Below are 23,949 nucleotides of genomic sequence, written 5' to 3'. Positions count from 1 at the left end.
AAGATCACTGTCAACCTCTTCATAGGCTTTTAACCATCTTCAGCACTTAGAATCTGCTCCTGTTAAGCTCAGATGAAAAACCACCTGTACCATCAAACACAACAAGCTGCTTGATGCACCAAAGTATTTGAGAACACATTTCAGTGGACTACCTGAGGTACACTGAGCTTAAAATACGTTCTGCCATGTTCCCTCCTGTCCCAGAGAAACTTGATTGACTGGCTTTTGGGTTTGCAAGGCAAAAATATAAGATGTATGTATTTTAAAGTTTCCTTGTAGTATTCCTTTGTATTTTATCACCATTCTCCCCACCTCACACTCTCTCACATAAATGTGAGTGCAAACACAAACATATTCGATCATTCTAGGAAGAAATTTAGATGGGGAAGAAAAACTGTCAAAAAATACCATCTTCCATGCATATATACACAAGTATCAAAGAAAAGGCCTCCAGGGTGATAGAAGGCAACACTGATACCTGGTTTCTTCTCTGGAGCAAGAGACACTTCACTATTTCAAGGAGAGTGCAGAATCACACAGGTCTCACTTTGAGAGATCTTGCTTCCTACTTTGATTAGACAGGGACAACTTCTTTCCATGTGGGTAACTTCTTTCCAACAGCACTGGGAATTGTATTTCAGTTACTGTTTCTAGGTTGCCAAAATGGCTCCTCCACAAAGCTTTCTGTAGTCATTTAGTTCCCATTTTTGAGCCTTGGAGTCGTCAATTCTGTAAATTCCTGAGTTTATGCATCAATATGTCAGTAGGAGAGGGGAGAGAAACTGAAAATACTTCTTTTGAGAGCATCTGTTGACATTTGAACTATATTAGCATGTGCTTTGCTGACATACTAATCTATAAACCTATAATTTCTAGCACTAAAGTTCACTGGACTATAAAATCTGCAATTCAAATAAAGAATTATTTACCATATTATTGAATTTGCTCTACTGAATTTCAGGTGTTTATGAATATAACAAATACTAAAATCATGATGTTTTTATACCAGCCTTCATTTTTCTTTCTTTTTTTTTTTTTTACAATTTACCTGAAATGCTCTCATCTCACTTTATTTAATACGTATTTAGGAGGCAGTGTTGTCCATCAGCTGAGAAATAAGAAAAGATAGTACCTTGTGAACTTGTGGAAAAAACCATTTCTGACATATGAATTCACTAATTCAGGGAACACAGCCTCTGAATAATAGAAAAAATTGCTTTTATTCAAAGGCTCATATAAATTTAATTTTCCTTTGCAATAGGTAGAGGGAAGTGGAAGATTTTTCTTAATTGAAAAAAAACCTGAGAAATTTAGAATTTAAATTAATCTTATACTTCTTTTACGTTGCAAATATGAAGTTCTGCTTTCCTAGGACATATGTTCTAGTGTACTAGTACAAAATAGCCATTAATTTTCTAGACATGGGCATAATGGGATAAGACCAAGGATCCTACAGCTGTCCAATACTTCCTCTTGTCATTACAAAGCAAACATATTAAGTTTTGTTTGTGTTCATCTAATCCCTGTGCTAGTTTATTATTTTTCATTAACTGAAAAAGAATGGGCATTTAAAATTCAGCATTCTTACACCATCTAATTGATTTCCCTTAGAACACAATGTTTTGCTATTACATTACTGATTATCACTTGAAGAAAAAACTCCTAGCTCACACTCTTGCTTTATTCACTACTGTTAGTTTATTTTATGAAGCACAAACAAGAAAAGGACCTTCATGAATACATCCCTTTGCACTTAGCTGTTTTGATAATAACATACCTCAATTTTTATTTTGTTTTCCAGACTTGCTGGGATTATTGCCACATTTGTTTAAATGCAGACACAAGTTTTTGCAGGCTTGTGGCTAAAATTGGTAAATTATTAAATTATATTTAAACCTAGTTATCACAACACAATAAATAAATATTGTTTTCTGTAGAAGTATAATGAAGAGCAACATATTTATCAGTGTATTCCATTAAGTCATAAATTAATTAATTCACTAAATTTTTATTTACAATTATTTTATGATCTTAGCATTCTCCTGATTAATAGTTTGGCAAATGTCTTATGTTATTTCTAAGTATTTCTAATTACAGTCATAACAACATAATTGTTGTGCATATTAAGAATGGTTACAGACAACCTACATGGGCCTGTGTATTACTTCACAGATATTCAGCATAGAAAAAGTCATTGGATTCTTAACTTTTTAAAAATTTATTTAATTTGACTTCTCAAGAAAACCTTTCTCTAATCCCAGGAAGAATAGAGGAGCCTCCCCAACACTGGGGACAGACACTACTCCAGGTTCCTGCATCAACAGGGAAGACACTGCTCCCTCCACCAAGAGAAAAATGCTTTTATTTCCTGACAAAACTTGTGCAGTTGAGACAAATCCCATCTAAAGTTGTACCTGAACTACACAAGACCTCAAGACTGTATTCACATGTCAGCCATCAGAGTTATGAAAGAAAGCAACACATTCAGTTTTGTAAGCTCCCCCTACCAGAAAGTTGCATCTGTGGGAATGAAGAATGAGCTTTTAAGACCAAAAAATTAAAGAGTAGCTTGAATTACAAAATGCATAAAATTAACCCTGAAACAATTTTTATAAGATGAGCATGCTATAGAACATTGTGGATAACACTTGCTTTACAGCACACTCAACTACATAGAACTCAAATCACCCCAAGTACCTGTAATACATCATTATATATCTTTCTATGTACAGATAACTACTACATACGTATTCAAGATCCATAAAAGCATATTGGACAAATCATTTGATCTGAGAAAATTGGTATATAGACATACACTCAGTATCTCTCAGTAATTACATAAAAACCCTGCACATTCCACCTGAAAAAGAAAGTTAGGAAGACAGTGGTAAGAAAGCTAGAAAAATACTTGTCCATAAACTCACCGATGTAAAATCTGGAAGTATATCCTTTCACAGAAAAAATCTGAACTGATTAGCCATTGCTAAAAAAACAGCATTTCCTTCATCCTCTTAGAATTACTGATGATGTATAAGAGAATATTTTAGGTGTTTGTTTTCATGAGCTCTCATTTTTACTCCACCTATTTTCCCAAGAATGCAAGCCATGAGTAAATAAATGATTCCCTGTATTCCTTGCTGTGCAGATGATGTTCTAAGTTCTTTTCAGGCAGTTGCAGCAACTTGAATCTTTCAGCAGAATCCCTGGCCCCCAGCAGCACAAGCCACTGAGCTTCCCCCCTCTCCTGCAGACTGCAGCACCACGTACTCACTCATAGCCCCCGTGGCACCCTTTTGCAATGAGGTAGCTCATGAATACTAATAATCTCCTAAACACATAAGAGCTCTGGACCAAAGGGAAGATATTTTTACAATGAGAAACATTGCATTTCTAAAAATAGGTGTATTGTTCTTAGTATTATATGATATATAATCAATAAATACAAACAATTAATTAATTTATACAAATTTCTCTGTCATTCTAAGAAAGTATTTATATTTTATATTATATATGATATATTACATTTGCTGCAAGATAAATTACTGTAAATTTTTAAATAAATATTTATAAATATTAATTAGCATTTAATAAATTAATTGAAGCATGGTGCTTTACAAACCAAAGGACAAACATATATCCTATATTATAATTCTCTCTAGTTAGTCAAAAGAATTTTTTAGACCATAAAAGTTGGTTCAATCAAATAATAATTTCGTACAGTCTGTACCAACTGAAACTGCATATTGATTTCACATGCACATTGATCATATATTAGATTGTCCTAGGGTGAAATATGTCCTATGAAATAGCTTTTAAAATCACAAAAAACCCTCTTGCTTCTGCTGCCAAATAACCATATTAAAGTCCTAAAGGTGTATTAGTATATTTGAAGATCAGTAATTTGTAAGCTATATCTGCTGCTGACAATTTTCCTATATTGCATGAAAGTGCCACTCAGTGTCACAGCTGCTCCCTCTGGGATGACACATGCCCAACATCCCCAGCCCCACTGTGTTCAACGTGCAAACTCTCGCTGAGCCAAGGGCTGGGGAAGATTTCGTTACAGCAGCCTCCTCTGGGAGCTTAATGGTTAAAATCCTACTTTGGAAGATCAGGGAATTTCCATACTGGAACACAGTATATCAGAATCTGGGCTGTGACAATGCTTTTCTCAGGAGCACACTGACCACTGAACTGTGCCACCTTCACAGCTCTGACAGATCTCTACTTTTTAAACTTGGAAAACTAGAGTTTCTCTATGAAACAAAAGAATAACAATTCAGAAAGTAAGCCTCAACATTACAAAAGATAAGCAGATTTCAACTGTTTTCCAAGCAAAAGATAAGCAGATTTTTATTATTTGCTATGAACATTTCAACTTAATTTATATTCTCTGAAACAAGCAGAGCGATTGTCTCTGTATGTGGGAGCCCATGTGTCTGCCTGCACATACCCAAGGCACCATCAGCCTGAAGCCAACTAATGACATGAATCATAAAATGAAACCAACACAAAAGCAGCCACTCCAGGGGCACTGCTCAGGGTTAACTGTTGCTATTAAAGCTGATGTGGAAAGGCTCATGTGAATCAAAGGACAAGCAGCTCAAATGAGCCAAACCTGACTGCATATAGCCATGCATATATTCAGTTAAACTGGACCAAACATAGAAAGGATGTAAAGCTGTATCCAAAAAACAGATATTGGGGGGGTGTGTGTATGACAAAGATGTGTAGGTCAACACTGAAGGAAGCTTTTTTCAGCATCAAGAAAGCTGAATTCACAGTTTTCCTTTCTTTGCATGACATTCAGGAATAATGTTATTTTCCCTGTTGTGTTTTTTTCCCTCTAAAGCACGAGGTACTGAAGTACCTGCGGTGTCTCTGCTCTTCATGTAAAAAATGCTACATCATTGATAAGAAATAGATTGCTCACTGCTCCTTTTCAAAAGTAGATAACAGCAACAGGCAATAGCAAAAAAAAAAGGAAATGCAGGAGAAGGATCTGAAAAACTAAATGGGAGAGTGCAAGGTCAGGACTAACAAAAAAAATGTAGATAAAATTTTAAAAATATAGTAAACTGAGATGAAGATAAAGCAAGTGAGAAGTACTCTGAGGTCTGAGCCATGGCAAAAACTATTTTGCTATGTTTCTTTAATCTAAAAATAACAAGTACTGCCTGCTTAAAATATTAGCATAATGTACTTAAACTAAAAGTTTATGGATTACATTTCATCTTTATCAACTGCAGTAATTAAATGAAAAACCAATTAAAATAATTTTTCAGTCTTTTTGAAATCATTAAGAAAGACTGCTGGTGATGTGACAGTTTCTTTGAAAGAGGAAACATAATTAGATAATTAAAAATGCAGAAGCAATGCTCTGTAGTACATTTTTCATGTACAGATGTTCTGAAGGGATTAAAGACTCCATCTCCCTCCCTCTCTGACAGATACATAAAGCAGTTTATAATGATGGATTTTCGAAAATCATTATCTTTAGATAATGAATAATTAGAACATTAATTACTCTGGCTTCACCTTGGTGTTGTATATAAATGACCTCAGAACCAGAAGTTTCCATCTGTAATAGACTCTTTGGGGGTAAAGAGGATACATTATATTTTTTAAGCAGCTTATCTAAAATGTTTTCATTTATATTGCCTTCATGGTAATAATTTGGAGGCTACTGCCCTCTATTTCCCCCTGAAAAAAGCAGAAGTTGTGACTCAGGTTACATCAGAGTGCCTGTCCTTGCCCCAAGACAGATCACCTGAGCAGCAATATTAACTAATCACAGTACATGCTCAATGTGCTTCTCTCTAATGAAAATGGGAAGTGCACAGTCAATGAAAATTTTTGGAGTTCAGTTTTTAGCTGCAGTGACTTGGATAATCAGAAACAAAGTAGGATTGGCAATTTACTTCAAGAGTTGTTAGGGGATGCTTGCACTGTGGAGATTTTAGCCAAAATTGCCTTGCCTGTTACCTATATCGATTCTGTTTGTCAAACATGAAAAATTTAGGTAGAAATTTTCCATGCCTGGTTTCTGCCCATGGTCAAATTTCTTCTTCAATCTATTCTAAGTTCCAGCTGATACACCATGGCAGATTGCCTGGTCCTTTTGAAGGAAGTTACAAGAAAAAAAAAAAAACAACCACAAAAAAACCAAAACCAAACAAAAAACCAAACCAACAACAAAACCAAAATCATCAATTCACTTCACATTGAGAAGTGGCTAATGCCTGACTGAAAGATTCCAATGAGGTGATCCTTCTATTTGGCACAAATAAAGTACCTGAGAGTTCTTCTGAGTACCTGTCAATTTGGTAACACACCTTCTTTAAGTGATACCTTTTATGTTAAAAGATTTCAAAGAGGTCAGCTGTTTAGATACCAGGAAACTTTCTTGTTACAAAGTGACATTGCACTCACTCACAGGCCCTGTTGAAAACTAGATCCTACATTTCCTGAATATTACTATTTTGTCTCCAGGTCAGAGGCAGAAAGTCAGTACCTCCCAGGAATTGCACCTCTTGTCTGCTCTGCAGTTGGGAGAAATTAGCTAGACTGTCCAGGATGCAGGGAGGCTGCAATTGTTGGCCATCAGGCATGACTCAAGACAAAGTCACCTGACTGGACTACAAAGAGAGTAAAATGGACAAAAATCCCTGGAAGAAAAGAGTTCATGATGATATTGAAGTAGAAAGAGATAAGAAAAGTGAGCAATAAATTTTTTTATCACTCTTTCCAAAACCAAAACAGTTCCTAAAAACTCCTGTGGAAACTGAACAAGAGAAGTCTTTTCAATGTCCCATCACAAGTATTTAGTATATTATGACCCCCGAAAAGATGGCCAGTCTATCATTTGTAGCCATCTCTATCCTCTCTGCTTTTGCAGAGAAAGCTTCAACCATGCAATTTCTTACTCTGTCACTGGGTTAAGCAAACCAGAACCCCAAAGAATCATGTGTGAGTTTTGCTCCCAACTTCCCTCGTGAAGGGAATGTTGAATCCACAGTGTCAAGACACAATAAACTCCCCTGCAACAGGCAGCATATGACCACCAACAAAGACATGTCTGAAATGACTTGTCACTAATCACATAAAAACTATGGGGCAAAGAGTGATTTCCCAGAGCAGTAATAAACTAGGCAAGTGAGAAGATAATTCTTTATCTTTCTACAATTCCTGATTCCTGCCTCATTCTCTAAACAAGTTTATAGAAGGCTTTATCCCTCTGGCTTCACCTCAAAATCTTGATTAGGCTTTTTGCAATGTAAACGCCCTCTTTTTTTTTTTTTTTCTTTTGCAAAAATGAACATTATTACCACCCTAAACTTTTAAAATAATCCTCCTCATTCATCAGTTTTGATGACAGCTACAACACAATTGTCCACATCTGTGAAGCTCTTAGTCCTTGCTAACCCTACTACAGAATTTGTAGTAAATACAAATTTCATTTTGCACTGCAATAAAACTGTATTATCTTGCAAGGGCTGCATTGTTTGTTCTTATATCCATCTTTCTCTGTTTTAATTGTTGCATTTTAAGCAAAGCAGCAGTCATACTATTGCTACTCAAGACAGTTACATGAAGACTGACAAGTTTTCATCAGCTCAAGCTTTGGTGTATATGAGAACTAGACAGGGAGTTTAAAGTTTTGTTTAAAATACCTCTCTGTGTTGGCAAAGATCATTTACTCCTCTAGGAGAAAATTGAATCAAGGTATCAATTTGTTAAGCACACACAGCAGTATCCCCTCCCTGTTTTTAAATGAGGATATGAACTATTGTTCTTTTTAAACCCAGATTTAAGATGCTGCCAATGTGTTCCACAGCATGTTATTAATAACCATTAAAAGTGTATTAATTCTTGCAAAAACATATCACTATCTTGAGCATAGACTTGTTAAAGAGATTAATGGGTTTTCATTTTCCTGTGAAATTCACATTGTTTTGTGGCTTATAAATTTCCAATCCAGAAAAAAGACTATTATTTGTACATTTTAATACAAAAGAAATATTGCACTGTAAATATAAAAATTACTTTAATAGTGTAGACAAGTTCTAGTATCTCTATTTCTTTCTTATAAAGGAGGAATTCCAATTTACATGGAAGAGGTAGGATTTCACACTTATGAGAAATATAGCCTAATCATCTTAAAAATGTTGCAAATTAAAATTGCAGGATCAACAATTTGAAAAAGAGAAATGAGAAAGAAATACCCAGGTCAATAAATACTCTTAAGTTAAATTTGCAAAGACATAATTTAAAAAACAAATTGGGAACTTAGCATTTTGACTATTAAAAATGGAAACTTCAGAAAAGAGAACAGCACTCAAGCCACATTAAGAAAAGAAACAAGTAACTTTTCAGAGAGCACCACTGCACTACAGCTTTGACAGCTGATTAAAACCAAAACATATTGAAGCATTGATTCTGCTGACCCATAGCCCAGCTGATAAACTGCAACTGCAGCCATCTATAAATTTGCAAGGCCTTAGCTATGCAGGCTTTGAAGCAGGTATAATATGGAAGATAAATGGCAAATGAGAACTTGGTTCAGGATTCTTTAGAAATGTGACAACTGAAAAGGTTGATCTGATTCATAAGTGAATCAGATATGTGCAGCAGAATTCATCATTGCTGCTGCTCCTGCCAGTATTTGACTCTGTGGTGCTTTAGGCCTGAGAGATATGGAACAGACCTTCCACAGTGATGCTTTGAAATAAAACACATGGCAGAATTTAAGCAGAAACCCAGGAAACACCCCTTTGAAAATGACATTTGAGGGCCAGCTTGAAGCAGAATGATATTGTCACACCACTCTGTGTGCAGCTGCGGAGATTTGTAGGATCTAGCTCTTAATACATTGTCAACACTTACTTCTAAACAAGAGACCCAGCTGCCAGAGCACTGTGATCATGGTTACCTGATGGCACACAGCTAGGAATGCATGAGGCATGCAGGGATTTGGGTTTTTTAAAATCTGCTTGGCAGTGCCACAGAACATCCAGCACACAAGATGATCTACTATGTCTACTACTATGACACACTGAAGGCTCTCAGAATCCAAGAATGAGGAACCACCTTGATTCCAAGTACATGATGTCTCCTTTGCCAGACTAGGGTCTGGGTTGATAACACCTTAAATAACCAAAATAGTATTTATATTTATAAAGAATACCAGTAATGAGAGCTATAAATCCTGGGAATACCCAATTTTACCTAGGCTCCAGCACTTATACTAGGCTGGACATTCCACTGCACATTCCACTGCAAATTTACATAGCTCAATCCTTTCTTTATATAATGTGAACTTGCCCTTACACTGGTTCATTTAGAAATATGGGATCAAACTTAGGCAGGGTGCAAAATATTTGTTATACTCCACATATTTTCAGGACCTTCTCCCAGGTTTAGATGAGTTTGGCATAGTGAATATCCTTCACAAAGCCAGTCTGAAATTACTGGTGAATTTGTTCCTATTTTCCAGGAGATTTACTTTTATTGATGAATAAGCTTTAGTGTTCTGTTGTTGCCTCCACTAGTTCTGTTTGCAACATTTATATCAATAATTAAAAGATTTTACATTTCATTTTTTTCATGAGAAAAGTATCTTGACTACACCCTTAGTCACTGTAGCACAAATTCAATATAAAGATTTTAATTACTTTTGTAATTAACATGAAATGAATGGGTTTCTTTATTTCAACACAGACCTCAGTCTCATCAAATGCATGAAAAACTTTGGTGTCTTGTTTTCCATCACTGTTATGACATGGAGTAAAACTTTTCTCAGCTGTCTCTGGGGTGCAGTAATGCTGTATTTTAGTGAATCAGTGTGCTGAGAAGGGTGGCTGCAGCCCTGATCTAAAGAGAGGGTGGGGGAAGGAGTGAACAATTGTATTGCACCAGTCACATCACAAACATTTATAATGTAACAAGCAGCATTATTTGGAATCAAAAGACCCTTCAGACTCTTTCTAGCCCCTCACCACTATAATTTGTATCAAACTAGTTCCAATGTACCACGTGGGAGGATGGAAAATCAATGGGAGAAAATCTATCTCCAATCCAGAGAGTGACCCCTCTGGCTAAATTGTCTTGAGAGATCTGCAGCTCAAGACTGCTATTTGTCCTCAGTGAGATAGCAAACCTCCAGTCACTTTACCTGGCTCCAAACTAAAGACACTGAACATTTTGTGCAAGAGAACAGCATAATAAGCAGCATGAAATGAAGATCTTAAAAAGAGTCACAGAACAGGTGAGGCTGCAGGATACTTTTGAAGATTGCAAGGTCTGACTCTCCTGCACACTGCAGGTATGATAAGAGCACGTTGCTCAGGGCCATATCTGCTTGGGGTTTGGATCCCCAGATACTGGGACTCTGCAAAATCTCTGTACCACCTGTTCCAGTGTTTATTAAATTTTCACATAAAAAATGTTTTTCTTGTGTTATAGTGTGATTTGCCTTATTTCAGTTTGTGCTCATACTCTCACTGAGAAGAGTCTGGCCTTTTTTCTCCAATCTCTCTCTGCAGGCATTTATGCACATTGATAAGATCTCCCTTGAGCCTTCTCTGCTCCAGGGTGGACATTCAGCTCTCTTGGCCTCTCTTTGTATGACAGACACTCCAACCCCTTCACCATCTGCACGGCCCCTTGCTGGATGTGCTCCATGTCTCTTGTACGGGACTTGGAACTGCAGATGTGTCCCACTAGAGCTACTCTGCTCTACTGAGTGGGAAGGATCACACTCCTCAGCCTGCTGGCAACATTCTTCCTAATGCAGCCCAGGATGGTGTTGGTCTTCTTTAATGCAAGGGGGCACTGTTGGCTCAGGTTCATCTTAGCATCCAGAAACATCCTAGGGATTTTCCTGAAAAGCTGCTTTCCAGCTGCAAAGCTGTGTGTCCCCAGTGTGCAATGGCACATGGGGTTACTGCTCCCAAGGCATAGGATTTTATATTTCCTTTGTTGAACCTAATTAGGCTCCCAATGGCCCATTTTCTCCATTGTTTAGGTCCCTCTGAATAGTGCCACATCCCCCTATTATATCAATTATTCCTATCAGGTTTCTGTTGTCTACAAACCTGCTGAGGGTGCATTCCGCCCCATCATTCCAAACTCTAATGAAGATGTTAAACAGTACTGCCTTAATATTGACCCCAAGCACACACCACAAATTATTTGCCTAAAGCTAGACTTTGTGTCACAGGTCACAATGCCCTGAGCCTGGCATTCAGCCAGTTTCCAATCTGCCTCACTGTTTACTTACCTAGGCTGTACTTCCTCAGTTTGTCTATGAGGGTGTTTTAGAAGAGGGTGTTGACCTTCTTAGCAGAGACAAGACAGAGAACATGTGATATTCTTCTCTCATCCATCAAGCTAGCCAACTAATGAAACCAGCCTAATGGCTGGTCAGGCTTGATTTGCCCTTTGTAATTTCATGCTGACTATCCACAATCACTCCCTCGTTCTACACACATGTTTGGAAATAGTTTCCAGGATTATTTGCTCCATCACCTACCCAGAGGCGGAGCTAAGGCTGACAGGGCTATAGTTTCCAACATCCCTTTCTGTTCTTGAAGATAATAGTGACGATTTTTCTCCCAGTCTTCAAGAACATCCCCTGAGCGCCACGTTCCAAAGATTACTGACTGGCTTTGCAATGCCCTCAGTCAAAACCAGCTCATTTAGTAATCATGGGTACACCTCATCACATGCCAATAACTTTTACATATCCAGTTTATTTAAATGTTCCTTGATCAGATCATTCTCTGCTGAGTCCTTGCTCCAGATTTTCCCTTCAGACATCAGTGTACTACAGAAACCTCCTGGATTATTTGTGTCCTACTGCATTGATCAACCAGCAGATACAAGGATGGTTTACATTCTCCATGAAAACCAGAACCTACAACTGGAAGAAGGCTTCATCTAATTCTTCCTGATCAAGAAGTCCATAGCAGACACCCACAATATCATGACATTGGTTGGGCCTCTAATCCTGACCTATAAACTCTCAGCTGGTTCATCACCCATCTCTAGGCAGAGCTCCCTGCATATTCTGCTCCCTCACAGAAAGGGCTTGCTATCCTTCCTTGCTATCCTGCCCTGTGCTTCCACGGATTGCAGCACTCCAGTAATATCAGCTATCTCACCACTTCTCTGTAATCATGATGAGACCATAGCCCTGCAGCTGCACAACAAACCTCCAATTCCCCTTGCTTGCTCCCCATGCTTTGGAGCACAGGCCATCCGGAGAGCCACACACTTGTGCTGATTTCCCAGCTTTCCCTAAATGCTCTTCTCTCAATCACATCCATATTCATGTGCATAAACTCTGGGTGGCTCCTCCCTGCCCTGTTTTGCAAGGTCCCGGCTGTCTCCATCTCTCTGCACGCATTGCTTATCAACCCATCAACCACTTCCTCGCCTGATCTCAAATCATCATTTCTCTACTCCATCGTTCCTGCTTAAAAGCTCAAGTGTACTAGAGTTAAGTGTCAGTGTACTGAAAGAACAACAGCTACACAAAAGTTGGATATTCTGTTCTGGAAATCAGGGAAGAAAATGTTTGTCAGGTAGAGTCTGACAGTACAAACTTTAGTGACATACAGAGAACATAAATCCCAAAAACCATATATGAATTTGTGATACAAGCCATTCAGTGGCATGGCATAACATGTGAAATAAATTAGAACCGGTTTAAATCCACTATTACAACTCATTACATTATCCTCTTTCTTTGATAAGCTCATATAAAATATTTTAATTACACTTAAGCATTCAATTCAAAAAAGCGTGTAAAAACAGATTAAAATTCGGCACAGACATAATGATATTATATCACACATTGATCAAGATAAAAACCTTAATTCTTAATAGGATATGATTTTCAAATTTAAAATGAGCGATAACAGTAATATTCCTAATGCAGGGGCAATTTGTTTGAAATCCAGATATAGTGAGAAAATTCACCTTAAAAAATTATTTAGTCTTTCATAAATTTAGCAGATTCTATTAAATTGGATTTAAGGAAACACCTTATGGCAGCTTGTTATTCCTCCAAAACAGAAGCCTCCACCTCACCTTTACCATGCAGGACAGCTCCCTACTTAACAGCACCAAGAAGTCCAGGTTATCAGCATAAACAGGCTACAAATGAAAAGTGATGCAATGACAGAATCTGGCATAATTTTTTATTAAGTCAGCAAATGTCCTTCTTTGTCTGATCAAGCCCATATGGTGCTGATTAATCATCATGGGTTCTCACTTATCAATCATTTGCATTAAACCACTAAAACATTTCCTTCCGCTTCATTCAGGATGCGAGAGATGTTTCAGAGCCATACACAGTGATGTCTCCAACACACACAGGCACAAAGCACTGCGGGACTGAATCATGAATGCATAAAGACCTTGATCAATAAAAGCAAATCTCCATAAAGAAGGACTGATAAGTTGGCTTCACTCATTAAATACACACCAACTCTGAACTCACAAATCTGATTCTGATTCAAATCAGAAGTCCCAGAACTTTTTGTTTACACACCAAAAATTCCTGGTATTTTTTTCTGCACTTCCAACTAGAGAGCATGGCAGCTAACCAGACTTCCCAGAAGAGTAACAAGAAAGTTGCTTTGAATAATTTCATATACAGAGTAGCTTATCCATGCAAAGCCATTTGTTATAACACATACCTGAAAATGCTAAACAAAGTAGAAAGCAAGAAGCTATTTTATATACTTTTATTTAGAACTTGCATCAATCACTTCAGGTTACTAATCTGAACCCCAGACTACTCTTCAAAGTAGGGATACTTGTTGAATGACTTAATTTAGTGAAATGGCTAGAACTGAGCCACCTCCTTTGAGTTTCTGTATGCTTACTAGGTTCATATCTAGAACAAATGTGGAGAACAAAAGTAGGTGCATAGAAAAGGCAGTTCAACAAACTTTGTCCTTAAATGTAACGTTATGCTCACACAGTTGCCATGGCCACTGGCCTGACACACTTCCAAATGAAGATGATGCTGGATAGGTGGTTTCAGAATGACAAAAACAGCTAGACAAAAAATGCTACACTTCCTGCTCAACCATCTCATCCCATCCCATCCTGTTCGATATATGCTAACATTGTGTTCTTTGGAGGCAAAAATAAAATTTCAATTTCAAATTACTATTCAAAATTGCACTTAAAACTTCTAATTCCTTCTCCTTAAAGAATCTTTAGTAATTGAGAGAAAGAATCCTTTTAATCTTAAATGTCAAAAATTAAAGCAATCAATCTAAACAAGTCCTCTAGGGTTTCTTCAACAATTAAAGCTAGAAAAGGATGATTCCCCTGCCTTCGACAGCTGTCTGAAGATGAGGTGAACCATCCAAGCTAACAGGCATTTTCTTCCTTTCAATGGTGGTTTCGGTAAGCTAAAAAAATAATTTAATAAAAACCTATTTTTAGGTGAATTCCACTGAATATACATAACTTTTAAGGCTGGAGTTACACAGCATGAATCTCAAGATGAAAAAAAATTGTTCATAAAACAATCAACCCTTTCCTCAATCTTTTAAATTCTTCCTCATATTTCTACTGAAGGAACTGCATTGTATGTTATTACTACACATTTTGTTCACTGTGGAAGTCCTACCTGAATTTAGAGAAGATTAAAGCAAGCAACCAAAAAGCGTCTAATTTCTGAGGTATGGATCCTGTGGTCAGTATCAGAAAGGTAAGGCATCTAAATTCCAATTACATCTCACTTTACTGGTCTAGAGTGAAGCTCATCTGGAATTCCCATTGCAGACACTTGGCTTTGTACATTAGGTCACCCAATCCTGCACTCAAAGTGCTCTGCTACCCCTAAGAAGGGAAGAGGTTGAGGATTTGAGCCCAAGTTTCACTCTTGCCAGGCTTATACAAGGTTACTGGTTCTCCAGTCCTGATATTTACAATCAGATATTCTTGACTCAAGGAAAATTTCTGATAAAATCTGTTACACATATCTGTGGGAAAAAAATCCTATTTTTGTTGAACCTGACAAAGACACTGTGAGAGGGCCCAGTTGAGAAAAATTCTGTGTCTGTGAAATAAGGTATTTTAGTATGAAAAAAGTCCCTTGTAAGAGTCAAATACTGAAAAGCTAGGACATGATGAAATGCAGCATTTAAGCACATGAATTGAAATTACTTAAAATACATTTACAGCCCCACTGCAGTGTTCTGCTGGATCGTGGATAACTGCAGCTGTCAGGTTATACCTCCACCAATCTGAAATATGACTTTAAACACCCTTGTGAACATTCCTTGAAAAGAAAATGAGGTGTATCCAGCTCAAACACAGAGGCCAGTTTCTGAGTTTTCCTAACATCCCTTCCCTCTGCATAAACATACCAAACTCCTGCAGCTGATCTTCTCAGACACTGAGTCTGTCTAGAAGTGTTCTGAGTGATAAATGATGCCTTCCAGACTTATATTAGGCAGATTTCCTGGCAGGGATAGTTTGGGGTTTTTTACAGTTTATAGTTCTTCTTGTGTTTTAGAACACCTAAAGTCGAATTTTTGACAGTTCAGGAACTGGCAAATGTAATCAAGCTAATCCTAGAGCAGTCTTAGTTGCTGAGAGTTTTGTCATCAAGTTAAATGAAAACAAAAAGCAATGTGTGCATCTAAAAAAGCCCTAACCCCAGAATAGATTAGTATCAAGGATGAAAGATGTATTTGATTATTGATCATGGAAACTAATTAAACTACTTTTGAACAAGAAATATCAAAATTACCACATGAATAATAGTTTCAAATCTAGTAATTTATCATATACATGAAATCAGGAAAATAAAGGCATGTAGGTAGGGAAAAATACTTTGAGGAAGAAAAATCAAGCTTTTACGAAAAAACTGCTTAACTAAAAATCTAGTAGTATTACTGCTGTAATTCCTTACTGACATACTGATTACACTGATTCTTAGCCAACAATGAGAGGACAGCCCATGTTCAGGTTCCAGTGGGATAAATACATTAATCTATCATCTTCTCATGGGAAGTTTACTTTCTGTTTAGGATGCACAACTGCAAAAATATTGTCATCTTAGGCCAGTCATGGAAGACAGTTTATATGTGCATAACATTTTTCACAAACTCTTATGTTGTGGTTATGCAGTTTCAAGGATTTCTGGCTGTGTTCTGGCACTCAGGGAAAGAGGGAGTGTGATGCAATTGAAGCTGCATGGAGAACTCACCTGATCCTGCCCCGAGGGCGCTCAGATTGCTCTGACATAAAACTTGTGCTGCTGAGGCGAGAGGCACTGCTGGTTCGGGAAATGGCTGACACATCACTGACATCACTATCTGATGATTTGGCAGAGACGTTATCACAACTTCTGTACTGATCTGTTTGTATGTTATACTAGAGATCAAGAAAAGAAAGGGTGAGGAGTCTCATCAAAACAGAACGCATTCATTGAGACAACACATGACCTAAGAATGACAATTCTCTTTAAACTGCTTTTAGATATAACAAAATTGTATGAAATTCAAAGATATGCCTACATTAAATAATGCCTTTATGTCTAGTGCAGAAATGAAACATGTTATTTATGGACTAAAGAAGATACTTGGAATAAAATAACACATTGGAAATTAAATAGGCTGTTGGTTCTTCAGCACACTAGAACTACAATAAAGAAATATTTAAATGAAATATTTATGTAGCAGACAGACATCTCAAGCACATGCATACCATCCATTTGGCTATAGACTCTTTTTTAAATTTTTAAAATATTAAAAATATATGCTATGAAATACCTGCACATAGAACTGCATATGAGCCTGAATGAATGTAATGCTACATGAAGGTATTAGGAACTGATACCAATTCCTAAGCTCTAAAAAAATATTTTAAAATGACATTTTCTATCTAAAAATTTTTCTTTGTATTGTGATACTAGAGGACTAGCTAGGCAGAAGGCTAACTCAGTAAATACAGTATTTTTTCCCAGGCAATTCCCTGATCTAGTTGCTTTTACATCTGCACATGCCTAAGAACTAGCAGAAGACCCAGCAGGAGGAATATGTGGAGAGACGTAGAAGTTACTTCACTTTTCAAATCAACTGTGACACCACACATTACCTAATGCTCCTATTGCTCATATCATCAGTCAGACAGGTACAAAAGGAAGCTTCAATCCCAGCAATGTCACACTTACCTAAATCTTCACTCATAGAGATATCAGGACCAAATAGTTTTCAGGCTGACAAAACTAAAACTCACTGTCATTAGAAGAAGGTACTCTTGGCTGGAAAGCAACTAAACCAGTGGCATACTTCCCAGGATATATTATGGGAAAACTATTAACACATAGGAGCACTAGGCAGTTTTAGACATGACACTCTAGGGAGTTCATTTTCCAGATCTGTGCTCTGTAAAATTACAAGTGAAAAAAGTTTTATTATGAATCATACACAAATCTGGGGCTGGCTGTGAATATACAAACTCCAACTAGGCACTGGGTTGCTGGCTGAGTCACTCAGCAAATGCCATGACTTAATTTCAAAAACCTGGCAAACACAAGCTTGATTTTGTACAGATGAGTGTATCAGGTCTCCTTTCCTTAAGCCAGGTTTATCTTCTCTTACTCCAGTGCCTTTCAGCAACTATGCTTGTGCACACTTGGAAAGCTCTTGGTAAAACATTGAACATAAAATGAGGAAGTCAATAGGGGTAGAGAAGGGGAAGGAATAAAGCAATTCTAAGCACCAATTGTAAATACAGAAATCTACAGGACAAATGGAGGTTATATAAATTTAGTGTCTCACTGTGTTTCTCAGGTGTGCATTAGAACAAACTCCAGAAACTCTAAGCAGTGAGGGCCTTGCAGTGGCTGAGCAAAAACAGATGCAGGAGACAAGGCTGTAACTAAGAAAATGGGCAACAGAAAGAACTCAAGTACCATGACATTCAAAAAAATTTTTCAACTACAGCAGGAATCTATTGGGAGGTTCTTCTTACAAGTGACTTGTGACTTTACTGAATATAAATGCCCAATGGCTGAGACTATGCTGATATGTTTATTCAGATCACCTTTTGTTAAGGGCTTGTAGAGTCTGTTAAACAGTTTTGCTGATTGCTGTCCTTCAGACTGCAAGAAAAAATGGTAACTCCAAAATGGAAACACAAAGCATACTAATTTTTATCAGACCTATTTCATAATAAGATAACATGTTTTCCTTCGAAACTCAAAAAAAAATATTCAAAGCAAGAATACAAGTTTGAAAACTTTTTACTTAGGCTAAATATAAGCATTCAGAGGCTAGAAAACTGAATGGTTAATTCTCTCCAGCATAAGTTAAACTGCCCCAGTCCTGGATCAGACTTGACGTTTTATGCAAAATTTCTAAAGAATTCCTAATGAATCCTTCAAGCTACTCTAAATGAGACATGTAAAAATATGAAAACCATCTGGACACATGGAATGATCTGGCTTTTCTATTAAGCTAAACTGATTGTCAATCTGCAAAATCAAAAAGTCTGTATTCTCTTTGTAGTCTTTGTTTTGAGAGTGCACACAGTGAACCTGCCATGGTAGTAGACTTAGGCGGTCCCTGAGCGACCATGACCTGCTGCTGGAGAAGGCAAACTCCCCCATCAGAGAACCACCAAGGCCAGATGCAGTGACTTCTGGAAGCTGTCCTGCTGGAAGCCTTTCTTCTACGTATTGAGGGAGGTTTTGGCTGCTGGCCTTTGTTCCAAGCCACACCTGAATGTAGCTGTTGGCACTCTACTTATGATTCAACAGGTGGACTGGGTTTGTCACGAAAAAGACCCTCTGTTTTACTTGTACTGAATTTGATCCACCTTTCATGGGGTATCTATGTAGGCTGGGAAAGATGGGGAGAGAGGGAAAGCATCAAGCGTGGTTGTGCAGCTTGCTGGTTAGAATACTGGAAGAGAAGTTAGAAGTCCCAGTTTGTGCATCAGTGGCCTTTTAGAGATTCAGCCTCATCAATTGACTGTTCAGTATTAATATGAAACCATTTCCTGGTGCAGGGGTCTTCAGCCCAGGTATCATCCTGTAAGTGGGGGCTATATTTATACCCTCACTCTGTTTTGCTCCCAACAGTCCAGCAATCTGAAAAATGGAATTGTTTTGTAGATATCAGACTGGCTTAAAAGACAATTTTTCATATGCTGGTAAACAGAGAATTTTACAGTGAGATGAGACATAAAGAAAAAACTGAATCCATGTCTTCTACTTGTATTGCAATCACACAGCTACTGCAAAAAACATGGAGCAGCTACTGCAAAAAACATGGAGCATCCCTTCCTAAATGAGATTTTCATGGCATGGCTGAGCTTTTCCTGTCCCTTTATACTGTATGCCATGGCTGTGATCCTCAAGAAACTGAAAACCTTGCCCTTCACAGAAACAGAGATTAGCACAAAAAGTAGTGATGCTGACAATTAATGCTGAGTGCTACAGAGTTTACATTTTACTACCGCTACTTCTGGATTTAGCTTTTCCTTCTTATACCTGCTGCTTCTTATTAATTCACTGACTTCTACAGGAGGCATACAAGTTGTCCTGACTTCCTACCTACCTCTGATACAATCTGATAATCAGTCATCTCAGCTAACAGATGAACAAAATTAAGGTAATTTTGAAGTTACCCTTTCTTCCCTTCAAAAACAGAGAGAAATAAATAGTACTATTCCACAAAGCAGTGCTCATTAAAATATTTTACTGCTGCAATACAGAATTAGAATACTGAATCTATAATTCAGAAGAAAAATAACATGCTTATATGCTCCCTGCAATGAAGTAATGCCTGCAGGTTACCGACTAGGCTCAAAAATATTATAATAAAATTTTACTGTAAAGAAAAAACTGCTGCTATTTGAAACTGCACATATATTTGCAATAAGTTTCCCTGAGATGTTATATTTAAACATGACATCATTTTGAAGCTTCAAAATGAAGTATATTTTCAGTGCTACCACTTCTCTTTCAACATTATATCTTAAAGCTTATGTAACACTTCTTTTCAAGGTGCACTATTCATCACATTAGGAGAGTCACTGAAGTTTGCAGCAACTTCAATAGCAATTACTAAAGAGTAGGTCTGGTTTTTTAAACATTAATAACAGCTAGTTTCAGATGCCAAAAATATCTGTGCTTTCCTTGCCTATATTACAAAAACAGACATCTATAAACAGCTGGAATGCAGTTCTTCCATTCACTTTACCACCTGTGGAGCTGTTGCTTCTTGCTCACCAGCATAAGGAGAAAAAAGGGGTATGATGAACTGCAGATGTGTTAACATCAATGGGAAGAACATAGCCACAAACCAAAAGAGTGTACTTCACAAATGATTTTACAGCTCCTTCATGACTAACAATGCTAGCAATTTTCCTGATTATCAGGCACATCTTAGAAGTCATTTAACAGTTCATTATAATTGGATTATCTTTCATATTAGAAAGTATTTCTAATAAGAAAGTATTTATATGCCTAGATTTAACTCCCAAAAGCATGAAGAATACAAGAGTTCAGAGCTTTGAAAATTAAATGAGTGCGCTGTCCTTGACTGCAAAATAAGCCCCAGGTGACTAACCTTGACAAATATATACCTCATTATGTGCTTAAAATGAGGAAATGAAATGAGAAAATAAAATGGGTTTCAAATGAGTTTATAAACATGAAGAAAGAGGAATACAAATGCACAGATTCATCCAGGGGCTTACACAAGTCTGGAGATCGCAGCTATCTTTTGAGGCACTCTAATGAGGAATTTTGTCAGAAAACACTGAATCCTGCACAAAGCACCTTCAGTTTTATGATTGCTCACGTGGGGTTGCTCTGAATACTGCTGGTATTCACAGCCCAATCGTTGGCACCTTAGGGTGTTCAGGACTCACCACTGACTCCCACCAGCTTCTGTCTCAGGATCAGCTCACACCATGGCCAGAGGCCACTAAGCACCAGTGACTCTAAAAACCCTCCCTACAATTGCATCCAACTCCTATGAGCACAGCTCAACTTCCAAACAGGGAACAGTAAAAATGAGTAAGTCAAACCATGAGGAAACTGCAGTGAAGCCCATAGGTAAAATGAATGAACTCACTAAACCCAGCCAGTACTGGAGTGACTGCCATCTTAATACGACATATATTAAAGATTTTTTTCTTCAAGGTGGGTGAAGGGAACCGAAAGAAGATGTCACATCTATGTCTGAAAGTGTGTTTTATATACAGCCCTAGATGCCTTACCCAGCATAATTTAACATAATCAGCCTCCTGTCAGCCTAAGGATCCTACCCAGCCCCTGCTTTAGACATTAACTGTTAAAACATAAGAGTTAAGACAGTAACTATTGAGCTAAATCCACAGTGCCACTGAACAAATGCCATGATTACACTTTTTAGCATAAATGCTTTTCAATCACATACAGTCCTAAGTCAGTACTGCATCTAAATATAGAGTGATATCCCTTTTAAGTACAAACTACAGTGCTCTAATCAGTAACTCTCTTGAATAAACAGAACTTTCAAAAAAATGTTAAGCCAGAGCAGCTGCAAGCATGGTGTTTGTGTTCCATGTGTGGCATATAGAATAAAAAAACTTACTGTATTTTGAATTAAATGGCTAATTGAGTTACACTGTAATTCCCCTCTGTGCAAATCTACAATTATGCTACCAAATGTTTTGATTTTCTCAAGTTTTGATTCTCTCAAGCACTGAAACAGCAGAAATATGTGCACACTAGCCACTACAGCCTCTCCAATATATAAGACAGAAGGCAGCCATGTTTAAAGCTCTTGTTTAAATTCTTTTGAAAAATCCTCAGAGGTCTGGAGGTTTCTTAAATTCCCTTTTTTTTTTTTTTTCTGTTTTGCTTATTAGAAGTTAACTGTTTCACATTAATTATGGAGTCTTTCCACTGCAAAGGGAAGAAATAAGGATGTGAGCTCTGTGAAAGTCTCAAAACAGAGTGGAACAGCCATGAAGACATATACAAATGTTGCAGGGCAGACAGTTGCCTATTCAAAAACCATTAATGGATGTTCAAAATGGAAACCTGCATAGTGCATGTTTGGAAAATTATTGCTTGCTTACTGTAACTAGAAAATTAAGAAACTGAGTGGGAAAAATTCCAAAACTGTAATGCATCAGAAATTGACTGAAAATTGCAAAGGACCAGTTACAATATCTCTGTTTAAAAAAGGCTTGTTTCAATATAAAGGAAAACTTATTTACCTTTCAGGAATTATTTTGTATATGTATAATTAGCCGTTGCAAATATGATCCAGTCCCATACCGGAGGAAAATTTTTGAATGGTTTAGAGAATTTTGTATGCAACAAAACAAGCATATTTGCAAATGCAAAAATATTGGAAGAATCAAACCCATGTGAGTTGATTGCTCTGAAATGCAGAATGGACAATTTTCTCAATATTCAGCACAGTATAATTTCTCTAATAAATATATTTATTTTCTGGAACAGTGGGAAAACTGCTATTTAAGGAACAAAGAAGCATTTCGGTTAAAGAGGGAGAAACTCTATTTGCAATTGCTTTTTCTTTAATAGTCAGCTAATATTTCTTTTTCACTATTTCAGTGCCTATTATACCACTTAATATATCTATTTCTTTATTTAAAGTTAGTCTTGTTTCTGCAGCTTTTGAAGACTTTTCACAAATTTTGGCAGCAGAAATTTGTACAGTCTTCAGTTCTCAGAAGTCTCAGTCATGAGTTTTACCACGATAGCTGATACAACGTACTTCATTTTCAAATGTCCAAATCTTCATCTGTCTTGGTTATTTTCTTGATTTTTTCCCCATTTTCTCAGGATAGAGAAAGACAGTGGCATAAAGTTTGCTTTGGTAGCATTTTTAAAGTGATGACTATCACCATAGTGAAATGAAGCAAAATTCTGAATAGAATAATTTTAGTGTTCTTCTGATTCAGTACTCATCATGATTTCTATTTTGATTTCCACATGCATTTAAAATCAAAAGAAGATCCTAAAAACTCAGGGTTCTAAGAATAAGAGAAATTTGTAACATTGTAGGTTGATGTTTTCTAACAACTACTTAACCATACATTGGATCTACACTGATCAAATAAGAAAAACATATTGGAGGGTCAAAATAATGCTTATCATAAATATTAGAGAGTTAGGAGCAAAAAATATGTTTCAGAATGATAAATAAAAAAATTTCAATCAATCTGTAACATATAATCTAACTCAGAAACCTGGCCTTTGACTCTGAACAAAGGTCTCTGGGAATCCAGGCAGAAGTCCTCAGATTGCATATTACTTCTCTCTAATGAAAATTTTATCAACCCTATTTTGACTATTTTTTCTACCTTGTTAAGTGGTTGGGAAGTACCACAGAGACACACTGCATCTCACCCTCTTGGACCCTGAGTGCACCTCTTTTGAAGGTAGCAGCAAACCCAGCAGCAAGTGAGCTGTTTTAATTAAACAAACTCCTGCTTCTGATAGAGGACCTCATTGGAAATTTCTACCCCAGCAGTTGAGTTTTTTTAATAGCACTGATATCCCACAATTTGGCCATTCTGGACCTAAAGCCTTCCTTCTCTTGTTTCTCTTCCTTTTGAGAACTGTTCATTTAAGTTCTTAATAAAGTTGTCTGCCTATTTAACTGCAACAAGATCTTGCACCAATCTTTCAGATCTGTTAGGTATTAAAATTTAGCTGCCAGATTTCCTCTTTAACCATTCCTAAGTAAGTCTGTGATTTTGCTTTAGATGAGTACCTCACTTATACACTATTTCACTCTGTATCTCCAGGAGCATCCAGCTCCTCACAGCTCGAATTATAAGCAGCACTGCAGATGTGCAGGACATTTTCATCAGTTTGCTTAGAACCCTATACAGTTTAAATTACAAAGTTATGGCCTACCATTTTAGCCTTATCAAGAAAAC

General features: G+C 37.1%; 1 protein-coding gene across 9 annotated transcripts in view; it reads right to left on the bottom strand.

Annotated features, from left to right (window-relative positions):
- RIMS1 (regulating synaptic membrane exocytosis 1) overlaps positions 1 to 23,949 on the bottom strand; it is a gene marked incomplete at both ends in the record, with an annotated part of 301,933 nt that overhangs the window by 40,123 nt on the left and 237,861 nt on the right. For 4 of the 9 annotated variants that reach the window (XM_084203370.1, XM_084203371.1, XM_084203369.1 and 1 more), the window contains one exon: positions 16,241 to 16,407. The exons of the other annotated variants lie outside the window; for them this stretch is intronic. In XM_084203370.1, coding sequence (XP_084059496.1) covers positions 16,241 to 16,407 — 167 coding nt within the window. The remainder of the gene's footprint in view (positions 1 to 16,240; positions 16,408 to 23,949) is intronic. 9 annotated transcript variants of the gene reach the window in all.

This window comes from Fringilla coelebs (assembly GCF_963513975.1).
Source record: "Fringilla coelebs genome assembly, chromosome: 3".
In the NCBI taxonomy this organism is placed as follows: Eukaryota; Metazoa; Chordata; class Aves; order Passeriformes; family Fringillidae; genus Fringilla; species Fringilla coelebs.
This window is presented reverse-complemented; position numbering and strand designations above follow the sequence as displayed.